The 17,418-nt window shown below is 40.6% G+C and overlaps 1 protein-coding gene across 2 annotated transcripts in view; it reads left to right on the top strand.

Annotated features, from left to right (window-relative positions):
- RNF144B (ring finger protein 144B) overlaps positions 1–16,825 on the top strand; it is a 61,573-nt gene extending 44,748 nt beyond the window's left edge. The window contains exons 5-9 of one of the 2 annotated variants that reach the window (XM_026059533.1): positions 5,542–5,746; positions 6,909–7,053; positions 8,795–8,884; positions 9,090–9,269; positions 12,699–16,825. In XM_026059533.1, coding sequence (XP_025915318.1) covers positions 5,542–5,746; positions 6,909–7,053; positions 8,795–8,884; positions 9,090–9,230 — 581 coding nt within the window. In that variant the 3' untranslated portion in view covers positions 9,231–9,269; positions 12,699–16,825. Of the gene's footprint in view, positions 1–5,541; positions 5,747–6,908; positions 7,054–8,794; positions 8,885–9,089 lie in introns of both variants that reach the window. The other variant, XM_026059532.1, reaches the window with a different exon arrangement.
- The last annotated feature ends 593 nt before the right edge of the window (positions 16,826–17,418 follow it).

Below are 17,418 nucleotides of genomic sequence, written 5' to 3'. Positions count from 1 at the left end.
CTTTCTCCTTTATTATAACTGGCACCCAAGTAGCAGCCTTAAACCAAGCCTTTTGGCCTTGCCTGTCCCCAGCAATAAATTTAGCTTACTGATGCCTGGGAACAAAGCTTCCTGCTCACTCAAGTTCTGACCTGCAGAGCAGTACTAATCCCAACCCCAGCAAGAGCTTTTGCCTATCTCATTTTTAGCACTGCCCCTTAGCCCAACCTTTTTGGACTCATCAGTTGAACCTGGCTTGTTAGCTTCTGCTGGACTGAAACGCTGTTTTCAGCCATGACCCTCGCCCAGCAATGCCGCCTGCCCTCGCCAGTGCCTATTCTTGCCTGATGGACAGTTTCAGAAAGCAGCAATAAACCTAGCTGACAGCCTCTGCTGAGATTGAATTCTCCCCGGTGTCTGCCTCGGGACTTCCAGCAGCCAAGGTCTGACACGTCCTAGTGTCTGGATCAGCCTTAGTGCAACCTAGCTCTTTTCAAACCTAGCGCTATGCGAAGCCTGGGTCACTGCTGCCTACCCCTAACCTCTCTCAAGGGCAACCACAGCCAATATGTAGCCTCCTGATCCATTCTCACACCAGCCCTAAACCAAACTCAGCCATGGCTCCTGGACCTAGCAGCAAAAGCAGTTAACTCATCTCTGTGTTGACGCATAAACCTTTCCCTAAAGGCATGTGAGCTCTAGCCAGGATGCAATCAGATGGCCAGAGCTGAAGTCACCCAGAAGCCTAGCCAAGTGGCACCTTCTAAGGACCATGAATTCATTTGAATTACTTAATTACAGATCACATTTTAAGGAAATGAAATACAGCATAATAGTAACATTTCAAGATTTATTTAAAAATTAAGAAAAAGCTTTATATATGAAATATTTTGGTCTCCCTTTTCTTCTTAGTTTTTAGGTTTTTCTCCAGATCAGGCACTGGGGAAGAGTATCAGGGTTTTGGGTTAGCTACCATTTTTTTTTTGTTGGGGAGAAGGAGTAAGCGTGGTAAAGAGGAAGAGATGGAGAGCAATGGGGTTTCCAGATCTTTGGCTATAGGCCAAATTCTGATTTTTAAAGTAGGCAAGTACTAGGGAATCCTTCGCTACTTTTGCTCTGATCAACAAAACCCTATATTCAAACCCTTCCACTTCCTATATTCCAGATTCTTCCTCTCTCAGTTTTATTCTGTTGAGATATAGGTACATTTTTATTTTCTTTCACAATTCTACTTTTTTCCTGTCAGACTGTATTCTGTAGTTCTGTATTCTATCTTGCTTCAGTATCCCCTTTGCTTTACTAGAAATGCTAGTTACCAACTTCACAACTAATTCTTTTCACTCTTGTTCTGTAGTCTTTCCTTGCCAGTCCTCAAGTAAAGCCAATGTTTCTCACCCTTACAGAAAATTTCTATCAAAAGATGAATTTTTAGGAAAATTCTGAAGACCTGAAGAAGGACTTGTACACCCAAAAACTCATATATTTTCCCCAGCCCCTCTGTTTTAGCTAGTTTCATTAAATATCCTTCTTCTCTATGTCCTTGTTTTTAAGATATTGGACAGTTAATATTGGGATAAAAACTTGTAAGAATGAATTGACATGCACTTTAATCTATATATACACTTGCTTAGTTTAATTAGGAATACATTGAAAATATTCTATCATCTTGTGTTTCCTGTGTTCTCAGAACATAAATGTTTTCAGACTTAAAGCAAGCTTTCTTATTTGTAACATATCTGTGTCCAGTCAGGACCTAGCCACAAGGCTTCCATACAGTATATTTTAATAGCAGAAACAGAAATTGCCATGCGTCTATTTAGGACAAGGATGATGTGGCCGTCTGAAACAACCAAATAAAGTGAGAGGAATAGGATGTGGTTAGGATGTATGCGTTATACTTCCCGTTCTAGTGACAATTGTCTAATAAGCCTACTGATAAATGATGAGAACCTCCATTTTGTGCCTGACCCAAAAACATGTAAGAGAGAGGTGTTCCCTAATATTCTGTAAAAAGTGTGGGCTTCTTATCTTTCCTGTGGGTGTCTCTCCTGAGCCATAAATTCTCCTTCCTTCAGGATGCTGCATTTCCACAGTCTGTCTCCCACGTCTCACCTGCTCACTTGTTTGTTTTGTGAAAATGGGCCAGATCCCTGCCCGTGGGGCTCTGGTTACTGGCACTGCCTGGGAAGACTTTCTTCCTTAGAGTGGAGTGAATGTGGCTGAACCAGCTGTGGGAAGGCTGGGGAGAGAAATGGCCCTAACCAAAAGATTGAACAGCTTGTCAGAGTAATATGATATCTTCTTTTCTTTTTTTGGCCGCTTCTTTTTAGGTTTTTCTGGTTTCATTTGTGCTCCATGGTAAAGCAAACAGTATGAGACAGCACAGATTGCAAAACACCATCTGTAGGTTCTTTGTAAAATGGAGGAAGTGGGAGAGGAAAGAGTTTCATCTCATGCATCACTTACATCTTGCTGCAACAAATTTGTAAAAATCAATAAGATTTACAACCCTGCTCCCTTCCTCCCAGTGAATGTCAAAACCAGACATCTCATCTTTCATCCAAAAACAGGATATGAGAACTTAGGTTTCCAAAGTTGAGTATGTTAAACAGCTATCTGCAGGAACTGCACTTTGACTTGTTTAAATGCTGCTAATGAACATAGAATACATTTTCTGTTTGCATTTCAGCACATTGTGCGATGACTTTAATGCAATAGCCAGTACTGGGGCATGGTCTTACCTGGTTCAGCGCATCTTTGGAGAGAYGTTGAAGAAAGCTGCAGAAATAATGATTTCTTAGTTACGACACTGCTTTTAAAAAGAGTTTGGGCTGTACAGCCCACCCATTTCTCCCCCCTTTCCACACATGAAAATACAAACTATTTTGTTCTGTCTTTCATTCAGGCTTTAAAAAAATAGCTGTTTGTTTGTTTTTTGTTTTTTGTAGGAGAAGGGGGAGGGGAAGCACATGTAAGAGAATGAGGAAGATAAGGGGATTAGATTCCTGAAGTGGCCAGAGGAGGAGGTAGATGGTACAGGTGTTTTGTTGGCACTGCCTAAATTGCAGATTAAAGTCTTTTCTGTAGATGTGGAAGTTGTCTCCATATCTGTCAGAGCACTCTCACACAGAGTTAAATATTACCTGAAGTTACAATGAGTTGCCTGCATGTCCTACAGCCACCAAAGCAGACAATCGTCTTCACTTGTTTCCTCCCTGTAAGCATCCTAGACAAAAGGGAAGGAAGGAAAATAAGTGAGCTCAGCAGAGCCCCAGGCATAGCACCCCCTACCGCAGTGGCCAGTGCGTTAACCTTAAATATGGGAGACTGGGTGCTGATCTTTGTTGACAGAGATTCCAACTTGGCTCTCCGTCCTCTCATGTGAAAGTCCAAGCTTTTGGAATAATCAGAAGTGGGTCTTCCTGAATCCTTTCTGCAGTGCCCTTTTGGAAATATTTCATATTTGGAATAAAAGAATGAAATAGGTGTTAAGATAGAAACTGAGAGTGACTGTCTAACCTAGCAGTCATCTGATCTCCCAGGTGAGCATCACCCCTCACCATTTCTGTACACACAGATTGGAATAGCATCAATGGAAGCTGAAAACCAAGCCCATGAATTGGTGATATTCCAGCCCACAGGACACTTTCTGACAAGACTGGGGTTCAGATTGCCTCAAGCAGGGGAGTAGATTGAATCTTTCTCCTACATGTCTGCTCTGACAGCTATTAAATAGAAGGGTGTTACCAGTTATTCCTCCTCTGATGGCTTTGTTAATATGGTCATTAAAAAGTGGCTTTTTTCTCCAAGTGTCTGTCAAAAATCATTCTGAATAGTTTCAGGATGAACTAAGCTATTTTGGTATGAGTTTACTGTTCACCCCAAAACTCTCAGAATGCAAAGACACCCCCCAAACCAGCAGAATGCTCTGAGCGTTCTGGGTGGATGAAGTTGAAATACATTTGTGTCAACTAGAGAGGGATATTAACTCTAAAATGCTTTTCCCAGTTTTAAAGAACCTCAGAGTTTTCAAGTGGAATATAGTGGTTTGTCATATTAGAAAGAAGCTGAGTTTCTAACGCACATTGGATTATGAGGTTTGGAGGCTGTCCTTCTCCCAAGTACTCATGCATGGGTATGTCTATGCCTGAGGGTTTGGGGAGAGTTTTATTTCTCTGAGCACATTTCTAGTTGTACATTTTCTAGTTTCTGGATAACTGTGTGCTGAACTGATTTCACTGTTTATCAAGCTGACTGGAGCATCTGCTAGACATCACTCCACCAGCCCCCTTCACTGTGGGCTACCAGTAATCTCCTGCAGAGGTGCAGTGCAGGCAGGGGGGTGCACATAGGAGGAAACACCTTTAACTGCTTCAGCAAAATTTGCCAGAGGTCATTTGTCAAGGGCCCTTTTGTGCCCTTTGTTGCAAATGGGGTGATATTTTATCTGCTGAAAATAGAGGAGAAGCTTGTCCCTGTCACAGTCAGGGTTTTCCACCCATTCCTGTGACATCCTCTCCATCTGTTTTTAGTGGTGGTACCAGAGGGCTCCTAGAGAAGGAGGAGATGCAGGTAGGTCCTACAGCCATGACAGCCCTTTTCTAGGCAGGATCTGTAGGCGTGGGCTTTTCTGGCTGCAGCTCATGGAAATGACCAATATAAAGTTCACATACAATGGAAGCTCTTAGTGTGTTTCAGCTGGGTTTCTGCTGCAAGTCCAAATTTCTTGAACAAAGGCTGGGGAGCGAGAGAAAGAGTCAACATTTACCATACGCTACTGTGCAACAATTTCTGTAACTCAGTGCCTACACCCATAATTTTATCTTGGTTGTAGTTATCTGACATCTGACAAATAATGATCATTTAATGAGGTGAATATTAATCTGAGTTTGTAGATAGAGGGTGAGGGGAAATAAGGCACAAAAACTGGCTTGATGTTAATTTAATGACTGTCCTGCTGTTTAGATGAAAAACAGGGAATGGTTTTCATTGCCCTCACTTTATAAAGGAAACATACTTTTCAGCAAGCAGCAGTTACATTCATCTTTTGTACAACTTTTTGAGGTCACAGACAAGCGGATATGGAGTAAATCATTATTCTCATCCTTCAGAGTTTCAGATGTTTTAAGTGACACCTTGAATGAGTAAGCAAACTGTATCAATGGGTCTCTACTAGCTGTGCTTTTGGATTCAGATGGTGGAGGCTACCTGATGTGTCCTGTTTGACTAACGTTGCTTAAACTTCTGATAGAAAAAAGATGAAGAATGTGACCGATGTAGCGTATTGCCATTCTTGATATGCTTCCAGTGCAGCTGCCTTTGCAGAACATAATTTCAGGTCTGCATAAAGAAGAGGAKTAGGCTTGCACACTCACAGAAGTAGGCATGGAGGGCTTCTGCTTCCTACACAAGCACCAAATTGGGTCTTATGTGCTTAAGTGAAATGCTACTGGAATGAGAAAGGGACTGTATAAACAGCTTTATTTCTCTCTCTGTTATGTTTCAAAAGTCCATTTGAGAAGTGGACTGTATAAACAGGTTTTTTTCTCACTTATATTTCAGAAGTCCATTTGGACCCTCAGAGAATGTGGTGCCCTGCAGTCGACTGCCAAGCAGTGTGCTATATTGAACTGAGTGACTTGGGACAGCCAGTGCTGGTTGAATGCCCGGCTTGCCACCTGAAGTTCTGCTCATCTTGCGAGGAGGCATGGCACCCAGAGCACCTGTGCCAGGACAAACAAACTACTGTAGTACCAGCTGAACAGGGGTAAGAGGAAAACCCATGGAGGCCTTGTGATCTTCCAGTTCTTTTTGGCACTGGGTGCTAATTCAGTACCTCACATCAGTTTCATGGCGTGACCTTCTTCCAGCTTCTTAGGTGTATCCCTAATGCTGTCCATCTCTGCTGGTGTTTCCTAAATATAATTCCAGTGTAGTTCTTACTGTTTTTAATAATATATTTTATTTTTTTATTGTTTATTTTTACTATTATTCGGGTAGTTACCAAATTTGGGGTTTCGCTGACACTTCAGAAAGGCCAAGCCCACCGAATCTTGCTTGCATGTCAAAATTATGACTTTTACCAGTACAGAATGCCCAATATACTAATATAACTGGATCCACACAGTGCTCTTACTGTGATTAAGAACTCACTCCTGCTAAATATTTATGGAATCTCTGCATAAACGATGCTCGACTCTTGTGTAAAATGAGTGTGAAATGTCTCATTTGGTGTGAGTGAGAATTTTGATTTATGCTTATTTTTTGTAAGTGTAAACAACCTACAGTTAAGGATGCATAAGCCGTTAATCTACAGAAAGAAAGCACTTTTGTTTATAAATTATATAATGTCTGTGACCATCTATCTTTGTTTTCAGAATCAGATTGAGTTCTGTCATGTGTGTTAAAAGGTTTCTGTCATTTTTTGCAACAAATAAAAGACTTAAAATCTAAGCATTCTGTTTGCTGCAGACTTTATCAAACAGGAGTTGCCAAAGAGCTCTCCCTATAATTTTTCTTCTCCAGGTTTGATCTTTGGCCTTGGTGGAGTTTAAGTTTATTCTGTTTGGGCAACAACAGTGCTATGAGTCTCATAATCCAGTCCTGTTAATGAATTATGCAAGCTCTCTTAAAAAGTGCTATTTTTATTGCTATATGTGATATGTTTGTGTCTTTAGTGAGTGTTGATTCTATGTAGCATAAAAGACCAAAGGAACTGAGTTTCTCTTGCTTCTTCATGATCTAAATAGTCTTACACCTAATAGTGAGTATACTTCAGCATAGTCTACTGCCAAGCTTCACGCTTTCAGCACATTAAGACTACAATATTTGGCACTCTGGAAAATAAATACTACACACACTAGGCATTGGAGCTGAGTATGAGCAGTAATTGCATTCATATTTCAAATTATGTTTTCTTACTCTTCTAGGTCACTTATCGGGATGGAGATAGAGGCACCGATTAAGCAGTGCCCTGTTTGTCAGATCTATATTGAACGAAATGAAGGCTGTGCTCAGATGATGTGCAAGAACTGCAAGCACACTTTTTGCTGGTACTGCCTACAGAACTTGGATGTAAGTGCCACGGGAAAACGCTTCTAGATAAAGGGTAACAAGGGTTTGTGGTTAGAGCCTCAGGCCCTATACAAGCTCTTCAACATGTCAATATCCTAGTGAATGTCTTGGCTTGTTTCAGCCTCTAACTTCATTTTCTTCTTCTCATTTGTCCAGTGCTTTTATCTATATCAGCGTCCTTTTTCCATAAAGGATTATAGCCATGTCCCTGGGTCCAATGATAGTTCTTTGAAAGATGTGGGACAGACTGGTTGTTTTCTGGTGGTCCATTCCAGCACTACATTTTTCTGAGTCCCTCTTTTGGTGCAGTAGATAAAAACAGTTTGGTTGAGAGTCAAAGAAATAAATGTCTTCCACCTGTTCCAACCCTAAGAATCACAGCCGGTCCAAAAAAGGATATGGTACTGGATGAAGGGACTGGTTTCAAAGGAGGGAACATTAAGAGCTTGTGTAAACTACGTCTCCTTTCCTAGTACTACTGTAGTGCTGTGTTTGCTGAAGAGAATAATTAGTTAGTAGGCTTGAGGATAAAAATGGTGAATTATGAACATGGGTTATGAAGTACAGGTTGCTAGGCATTTCTCAAATGACACTAAATAGCCTGAATCTTTTGGACTTCGAGTTTCCTAACAGGATTAAGAGTAAAAGACGTAATGTACTTGTGTATATGACAGCTTCCCTTTTTGGTACAGTCATCAGTAACAACTCTGGGAGTGTGAAAAGAACTTTACCAGCACTTGACATAAAATAATTTTAAATGCTGCATGGATTTTCTTTTTTCATTTTTTACTCCACAGCTAGCAAATGATGAGATTTCCTCATTCTTCATCCTTCCTTTTCTCAGCATGCTAAGCAGGTTTTGCTTAGCATTGTTTCCCATTTTTGCATGTGTGAGCGTGTGTTTTCAACATCAGTCTTACAGCTTGCCTCAGAGTACATACTGTACACAATGATTGCTCAACACTGTGCTGAACTGGAAGACTGTCAAATTTTTGCAGACTCTGTAGACATGCCTTTATCAAGTTTTAATCAGTTCAAGAGGGAAAAAAGGAGATTGTAGTTGTGTGTTTCAAACATAGCTTTTCTAAATGAGCAAGGTTAAAGGGACTGCAGGTTTAAATGAAGGTAATGCTCACAGAACGGAAGAGTAAGGTTGAAGAATGAAGGAAAAAGCAGTGCTCATGCTGCAGCGCAACTGTCTAGGGGAGGGTAGTGCAAAGCATAGGTCACCTTTTTAGGATAAACTGTAGAGTTTAATAAATATCACTGGGAAAAGAAAAAAAGAAACAGGGATTTCCTGCTTTTTAAATCTTCCAATTAAGTCTAGGAAGAAAATGACCAGAAAGTATGGGGATAGCAGGAGAACAGAAGGTAGAAGTACCTCGGGAAGATAATCTGTCAGGTTGCTAGCTTTCAGAAATGCCTGATGTTTACAGGCCTCTTTATCATCAGCAAATTACAGTGCAGGGTCAGATTAGGTATTTGTGCAATGCATATACGTATGCTTATGCTTTTTAAAAGAGAGGAAGAGAAGACGCTATACAGTAGCTCAGGTCCCCAAAACACTACACCTTTTGAAACTGCAAGAAGTTTGTTTAGAAAATTATTTGGAAGGCAAGTGAACTTGTCTGCAGCACATAATTTTACAGCTGTGTCAGGAAAGTTGTATTTCCAGTCCAGTGTTGAACACCTCCCCAAGTTAATGTAATCTGCTCTTACAGCTTCTCCTTTTGTTTTTCAGAATGATATCTTCTTAAGACATTACGACAAAGGCCCTTGCAGGAACAAGCTAGGCCACTCACGAGCTTCAGTGATGTGGAACAGAACGCAGGTGGGTTCAGAGCCAGCCAAGCAGAGCCATCACACATGCCTGAAGCAAAGAGGTTTTACCTTTCAGTAAAAGACCATGATGATTTGATTATTTCCAGGCTTTTAACTATTATTTGTGACCTATGCAATGCTTATACACACACACACACATATATTTTATTTTCCACATTAGCTAAATAGATATTTTCCCCCTCTATGTCTTTCAGGTTGTGGGGATCCTCGTTGGGTTAGGTATCATAGCATTGGTGACCTCCCCCTTGCTGCTCGTGGCGTCTCCATGCATCATTTGCTGCATTTGCAAATCTTGCCGAAGCAAAAAGAAAAAACACAGCCCACCAACAACCTAAAACTCTGTGTCTGTTTGAGCCTTCATCTGTACAGCATATGTATGTGAGAAAGCACAATGGTTGGATTTTGTTGCCATACCTACCAAATAATGTCCCCCCCCCCCTTTTTTTTTTGGGCCAATTCTTGAGATAAGTGCCTATTCTCGACAGGCTACTCTATCACTAACAAGTCCCTCTGTGGGAAAAGTCAATGTATTTGTGCAGGACATATGGTATATGTTTATGCTTTTTAAAAGGAAAACAGGACACCATTCAGTAGTTCATACCTTAAATATGAGCCACCTTTTGAAACTGCTAGAACTTTTAAATCTTCCATCAGCTGCACATGAGTTGATCCTGCAGTATTACTCTGCCTTTGGAGACCCAGTCATTACTGCCATGCTTTCTGTTGGTACTTGGTGACACTCAGATCTTGCAGAAAGTTTTGAGTGTTTTATAAAAGGAGAGAGAGAGAGAGGCTCTATTGATTTCTTCTACCTGCTAGCTTGTGTCCTGTTGAAAGTAACAAACTGTTAAGAAAATGTATATGATAGTTTCCTGTCAGCTGTCTGCCACGGCTTTCCTTTCACCTGTACCTGAAAGAACTGGAGAATATTATAGGAATTTTGAAGGGAACATATTACCAAGACAAGAATTCTGATAATTTGCATTTCATAACTAAACTTATTATATGGAATAGTTTGGACTGATTTTCTATGAAAATATGTACATGCATACAGGTACTGAACTATATTTTTAAAAAACCCATGGTATAATACACCATTGGCATAAAGTGCTCTGTGTCACTACCAATAATTCATACTGCAACATGAACTTTATTTAATTACATTAGTTAGGTGGTTTAATTAACAGTAGTGAAAACATTCTCATCTCACTGTTGGTAGTATCAAAAAATTACTGTTATTAGAAGAAATTTCTAACGGTATTCTGTGCTTACAGCATTGAAATCAATGAGATTTATACTATTCATCTGAATTGCAGAAGTAAAGAACAACAAAACTATTTCTAAGATAGGGCTTTCTTTTCAGAGACTGGGCTACCTTGGGAAAGCTGATGTTTTTTCAGATCAAACATGGCATGTCTTCCTTGAAATATTGGGTGCATGCATATTGCCTTGTCCTTGGGCATAACTTTTATCACTAACGTGGTTGTAGTAAACTCAACATGAATCTAATATTTTAGGAAAGACCATGGTACATCTCCTATTTTGTACACAGTATATGGATCTTGTTTGTGTGCATATAGAGTGACTGTATGTGTGTAGATATAGACGCAGAGTGAATAATGCAAAATTTATTTTCTGTGTAGTCAGCATATTATTAACAGTTTACACAGGGTAGCAGGAAGAACCTTGAAAAATGTTTCTCAGAACAGGCTAAGCCACCCCCTCTTTTAAACCCTATGGACTTGCTGAAGTGAACACTTAAGAAGTGCTGTGTAAATACAAGCTCCATCCATTGGTAGATATTTCTTCTGTCCCACTCAAGGCTAACAAACTCTGTTACCGATGATTTTTAGTTACTCTGGATCTGAAAGGCTGTCCTTCAATGCACCCTTCATTTTAATTTGGTGCCTCACTACCAGTCCGACTCAGACCCTGGTATCAGTTATGCCTATGCAGATTCAGACTAGCCTCACTGAAGAGTTGGAGATGCTCCAGGCTTATTCAGGAGTAGCTGAGATGGGACTCTGCCCCATGGAGTTTATTTCTCTAATAGCTGGTGCTGCTTATAACCCTGGCCAGTGGTGGCTTTTGTTCGGGACTCCTCTCCGTGCATTTGATATCTGTGGGAACTGATACCAGTGTGCACTATAACCAGTCGTAATTCCAAACCCCTTTTGATAAGGGCTGCAAGGAGATTTAAATGATGCTCATCCTGACAGTCGTCTCAGGCTAGCCACCCACTGCTCTGCCCTCGTGCGCGCACGCAGCGCGAGGTGCCAGGAGCACGCTGCAGGGAACGGCTTCTCTGTTTTGCTTGGCTGAGCCTCAGGAACTTCACCTTCTTGGCAGCCGTAAATGTGACATTTCTTTGTTTAATTCTGCTCTCTGGTTACTCTACCAGAAGTGGTAAATGTTCTTATTTTAAGAAAGTGTAGTCTGTCGAGCAGACTAGCAGGGATGAAGGCCTTAAATGATGTTGTCTGTTTTACTTTTTAATTGATTTCTTTTGTAAATGCTGTCTGACTTTGCTACTGGTCATGACTGGAGGGCAGGCAGCACTTGCTAGTTTGGAAGGTGGTACTTATTCTCCATCTGCAGCTTTGAAGGGAAGAAGAAAGGTAGAGTACACTCTAAATATAGAGTGCAATGCAGGCATCTGTGATTTGTAATAAATAGAGAATATTTTCTGTATGTGTTTTCTTTAAGAGCAGTAATGGAAGTGCTTGGGGTTACTTGTGAAAGATTAAAGTGTCCAGCCCTTGGCTTTGCACTATTTTCTACCTATGTTTTTATGGCACTACTGTCATTTTCAGTTTACTTATGAACTTGCAGTAGAGAATCTTACTTTAAGGAAGCCTCAAGGACAAGGATATAGGAGCTGTACAGTCTCTTTAACCATAACCAGCTTTGTGATGTACCAATATTCTTTGCTAGTTAAATGTCATGGGTTTTCAAATTCTGTAGTCTTACCTGTGCCCAATACATTCTCTGCTAGCTTGGTTTCTTTCTTTGTCCTCTTCCTCTTTCCCTTGTCCTGTTTTTACTAAAATGCCTAATGGAATGAAGGTGTCGTATGTTTTTTCATTAATACTGCTGTTATGTACAAGTGCCAAGTTCTTGTCTCCATTAAAGAAATGTAACTGAAGGCAGTATCTTGCCCAGAATACACTAATAGATGTAAGGTCACCGTTTTTATTGTGATACAAATCCTACCCTTTTCAGTTCTTAAAATGTTGTCTAAATTTAATGCAAAATTCTCCATAGAGTGGGAATTTTTTTAATGGTTTGAAGGGCAATATTTTATGAAAGCATTGCACATGTGTGTAGCTGTGAAGTTTGGGAAAGTTAAAGCTACTCAGTTGATTTTAATTAACTTTTCAGTTTGAGTGCAAGTAACTTCCATCAGAGGCTACTGCCTACAGAGCAGAAGGACAGTGTGCCTTTTCCATGTGCCTGTTTCACTGATGGTGCCAGTTTAGCTTGGCTGGGGGGTACCAAAAGCAATAAAAATACCGTATCCAGGTCTTAGCATAGCCTAACAGCCAGAGTGCCAATCTAGGCAGCTAAAAAGCCTGTGTGCTGACTCCTGGCAGTGGCCTGGGCTTTAGCTGGGGATCTTTACACAAAAACTGGATTCAGATATCATGAGCTACAGGCACACCTTTCCTTGGCTGTGTAAACATTACAAGTTGACCAAGAAAGCAGCCCTAAAAATCCTTTAGAGCTTAAACTAGAAATCTTACTGATTGCTTTCTTTAAAAGGCTGTGACCACTGCATCATGTATCCTGTTTTTTCAGTGCAGGGGGATAGCTGAGCATGTGCCCTAGGTTGGCCCCAACCCGGACGGTTCCTAGGGACACGCTAACCTTGCCGAGGGGCGCCGAACGTGCGTGGCAGCATGGGCAGCAGCGGGGCCTGCTTGCCTCATTTTCCAGAAGGCACCTGTTCTGCCCCAACTGGTCACACTCACTGGATTTCCAAAGAACTGTTTTAGTAAGGACCTTTTTACAGCGTTTTTTTTTTTTCTTTTCTTTGTAAGACAAATGGTCATTATAAGAAACATATTGCAAGTGTGACAAATAATACTAGCAGAAATGTAGGGAGAAAAAACTTCCAAATGACTGGGACTCCGGCCGCTTGCAACTCTTCTAAATCAATGTAGCTGTAAATCCACCCTCTCAAACTCCATCTGCGTGATGTGTGGTGCTTGTTAGTCCTAGGCTTCATCCTCACCGCTCTCCCTGTCTATTTTCTTTTCCCTGTGGCAGGTGGCTGGTATGCAGGTAGCACATGGGGAAGAGTTCGTGTCTGCTTTAGGGCAGGTACCTCCAGGCACTGGGGGCTATGGCACACTGCCACCCTGGCTCCATCACCCATTTGCCATGTGGCCTTAAATGGCTGAGAAAGACCTTGGGCTTTTAAATTGGGAACTTTACTTTGATCATGCCTGCAAATATAGTCCTTGGAAAACGAAGGTGACAACTGGTCTGTTCCCTCTGAACAGGGGACATTCAGCCCTTCTGTAAGTTAGGCTCTAGATGTCAGAAGATCAGATCCTAAAATTAGAGGCCTGTGTAGGAAAATTGGATCTGTGCTGCAGCTGGCCACATATCTCAGTGGCCAGATATCTCACTGTAATTTCCCTGCAGGCACTGCAGCTGTGCCAAATACAGCTGAGGATCCAACTCCTTGTTCCTCAGGTCCTCATGTTAAAATGAAGATGATAATACCTGTTTGCAAGCCACCTGTTAATGAAAATTAAATAGTTCTCACACTACAGCATAAATAGTTCTCTGTAATATTTATTCTAGAACTGTAGGAGATAGTTAATGCTGCAGCTCAGTAATTGATTATTTGTTAATGGTTCATGGGGTTTCTTACCTCATAGAAGGGCAAGAGGGGTAACAGTAATTAATGTTACTACCATGCTTTAATGATGTTAAATGCTATGTACTGTTATCTGTCCAGTAACATAGCATAAGACAAAGAAGTCCAAAGAGAAGTTTAAAATGTACATAGTTTTTACTTGAATAAATAAGGAGAAACTGGATATTATCTTCTGATTTTCTTGAAGATACGCAAGTGGACAAAAATCAAGTCAATTTTCACAAATGAACAGTGAAATCACCTTTTGSCTGCTCTGTTCTCTGATACCACAGTAAGTGGTTGTGTTGTAGTGCCTGCTACTTTAAAAATTTGAAATCTCTTTTGCACTGTAAGCTCCTTCTCCCAGTCTCTCTTACCTTTCTCAGACAAATTCCTTTTTAAGATGGTATTTTTCATCCCCTATCTCAGGCCAAAGATTTTTAGAGTGAAATCAGTATATTTCTTTATCTGAGGATAAAAACCTTGCAACAATTTTCTCATAGGTTTTAATAAGAAATTTGATGCTGAGATAATGACCAAAGATAAAATGTCAAACGGCTTGTTCTAAAAACCTTATTCAGACTTAAGATGCTGTCTTAGAATACCAAAGTAAGGACTGCTTTGTTGGAGCTCTCAGGTGAAGGATCCCTACAGCTTTTGGACTTCACATGAGCGATGCTTCTATTGGTGAGTAGACTTTTTGGAAACATGCTGGAAAAAAAAAAATCTACATCCTATATATATTTTTATTACATACATCAAAAAAGATCCTGTTGCACAGTTTCACATTTTAGGGATTCAATTCCCCTAAAACTTGCTAGGGTATGCTTATACAAGAAGATAATTTTAAAAGTACATAAAACAGTTTAACAGAGTGTGTTTGTTGTAGAATATTTGTGAGCCATCTCTCTCCTGTGTAAATATGCAGGATCAGACCCTAATTTCTGTGGCTTACAATAAAGATGAGAAAATTTACCTCTCATACAACACGGAGAGCTGATTCTTCTGCAGTCCGCAGGAAGGTGGACTTATTGCTAAGATTCCAGAAAACTTCAGTCAAATTTGTATTTGTCCTCCAGTTAGTAATGAAGTGAATGCTTAATGGTTTTGTTGAACAGGAAACCCAAAGACCTATTTTGTGGCCCTAAACTCAGTTATTCGCAACCAATGCATTTTTATAATTTATGATTATATAATTCATCTATAATTTATAATTTGTAATTATAAAATACTAATTTTGAAGTATATTTTCCTTTTATCATATAATATATTTACTTCAATTGCATTCATAATGGAAACCCTTCCTCTTTTGCTTCCTGTGGAGATGGTCCTTGTGTACCTTGTAAGGTAAATTCCTCAGATTTGGTGCAGTCCACAGTAAATGTTTACAACTATATTTTTTTAGTTAGCTCAGTGTGTTTTGTTATGCTCTCCCAAGTCGGTTTTTTGAACGAGACAAATTTTTATTGTTAGGAAAAAGTAATTTCCTTAGCAATGAATTTTACTGACCATCATAGTTTGGGCTATACAAGATGATGCTGGTTGACATGGTCCCCCAGATTTAAAGAGGACATGACCACATTCTTCCCCTTTCCCTTTCCACTTCTGCCCAAGAGGTATTTTTTTTCTCCTAGTTGAGAGTTAAGGAGTTCGGTCATTTGTCTGTGCCTTCTGGATGTCCAAACAGAAGCAGCAGCTTCTGGTGGCCATGTGCCAGGAGATCCCAGGGAGGTTGAATGTGCAATGCTACAGCACATGGGCAGCAAGCTGCCTAAATTTCAGGAACCTGCCTGTGCTTATGGCTAGCCAGGGCAAGTGCAGGAGATGTGGGGCCCGTGGGACTCCTCGAAATGACTTCACGAGTGCCATCAGCTGTGCGGCACGAACCAAGTGGGGCTGGCGCTTTGCCATACTGTGTCACCGTGCCGTCTTGCTGTGCCTGTGCTTTGCCCAGGGTCTCATCAGGGAAATCCCAGGCACAAACGTGGCAAGTCCTTTCTCTAGCCGGTCCTTTCCATACCCGCCCCCAAAACTCCCCGACTTCCACAGCAAATCTTTGTTCCTTTCATTTTCCAGTCTGCTCTAATGGCCTGTTTCGGTTTCCAAGAAACCTCAGTTCAAACCAGTTACTTGCAATTCAGCCGTTTTAAACATTGTTTTGCCTAACGAACAAGTCTAGGAAGAAAAACAGGACTCTTAGATACCACACGGTTATTACCAGAATGGGTGCCAAGTATGTCACTTGCCTTGGGAAAATTCCTACTGCCACAGTGTTATGTATTTCTGAAAAAAAGTGTTTATTTAAAAAAAAAAGTATAATTTAAAGTGTCCGGGTCTGACACCAAAATGTGGTTCAAAACACTAACCCGAATAGGCGACAGCCCTGGACTCCTGCCCTACGCTGTCTGAGGCAGGTACCTGACTACTCACTGCAAACTGCTGAATTTAGCTAGTCTATTTGCAGTGCTAATGCTCCCAGCTCTTGTTGGTTTAAGGGCTCGTAGTTGGACATGATATATTACTTTCCAGTGCAACAGTGCTTGAAATAAAGCAGTGGTTTGGTAAGAGCAGGAAACAGGGCACTTCAGTATTGTGCTGGGTGAATGCCATGGTAAAGGAGCGTTTGTCTCAATGGGAGGAAGAAAACTCCTCTTCAGAGGACCAGCCTTTATGGCTGAGGAGGATTTGACTCCTGCGCTGCCATATACAGCGCTAAACTCCTCTTCAGTGTCTAAATATTGTTTCCTTGGTATCTGTTTAGGCTTACATTTTGTTTATTTGTTTTTTTCTTTTCCTCCAGGTAATACACTTTCTTCACCACTTTTATCCTGGTGAAGGGCAAAAGGGTTTGATCTTTGTAAGATTCATTAAAATATTTTTGTGTTTTTAAAGAAAGATGACATGTACAAAAAAATAAGTGCTTTTGTAAATTTTTGTTGTATGATTCAACATTTAAACATTTTACAGATGCAATTTTTTGCACTCTCTCTGCATATATTCATAAAGGATATATTTATTTTCTGTCTTTGAGGTTTACTTTGGGTTTTTTCTTCTGATGTTATAAAATGCAGTATGTGCAACATTAAAAATTTCATGTAAAGACATTTGCCTCATTTTGTTGTAATTCTCAATTTACTGCCTTTAAACAGATTCTATGAACATTTGGAAAAAGATGTTATGGAAACAACTTAAACACATCTGGGGTACTTAACAGGAATTTTGAGGACAAAAGAGGATAGAAGAGGTAGAATCAGAATATTGAATCTTAAATGCTTTCTTAAAAAATAAAAGAAATCAAACTATATGCAGTAACTCCTCCGGGTTACATATGAGCCTCTGAGATTCATGAAGACCCATATAAAGAGAGTGGGACAAATTTTGGTGTAGTTCCTGTGTGTGGCTTCAGTGGCATGCCGAAACTGTAGCAATATTGCTGTTTTCTCTCTGTAGGTAGGGTGCAGGATTACCATATGCTCTGGCTCCTCACAGCCTAGTGGAGAGTGGCCAGGAACTGGGGCATACCAGGAACAACACGGAGGAGCCTGAGCTACTCGAGACTGTGGGGGATCTGTGGGAGGCAGAATTAAGAAAACATCTGCTGGTTCAAAGCTCCCTTTCTCTTCTTTTGCTCCTCCAACCCTGCCTGTCTTTGCAGC

Source organism: Apteryx rowi, unplaced genomic scaffold (genome assembly GCF_003343035.1).
Source record: "Apteryx rowi isolate R43461 unplaced genomic scaffold, aptRow1 scaffold_159, whole genome shotgun sequence".
Lineage (NCBI taxonomy): Eukaryota > Metazoa > Chordata > Aves > Apterygiformes > Apterygidae > Apteryx > Apteryx rowi.
This window is presented reverse-complemented; position numbering and strand designations above follow the sequence as displayed.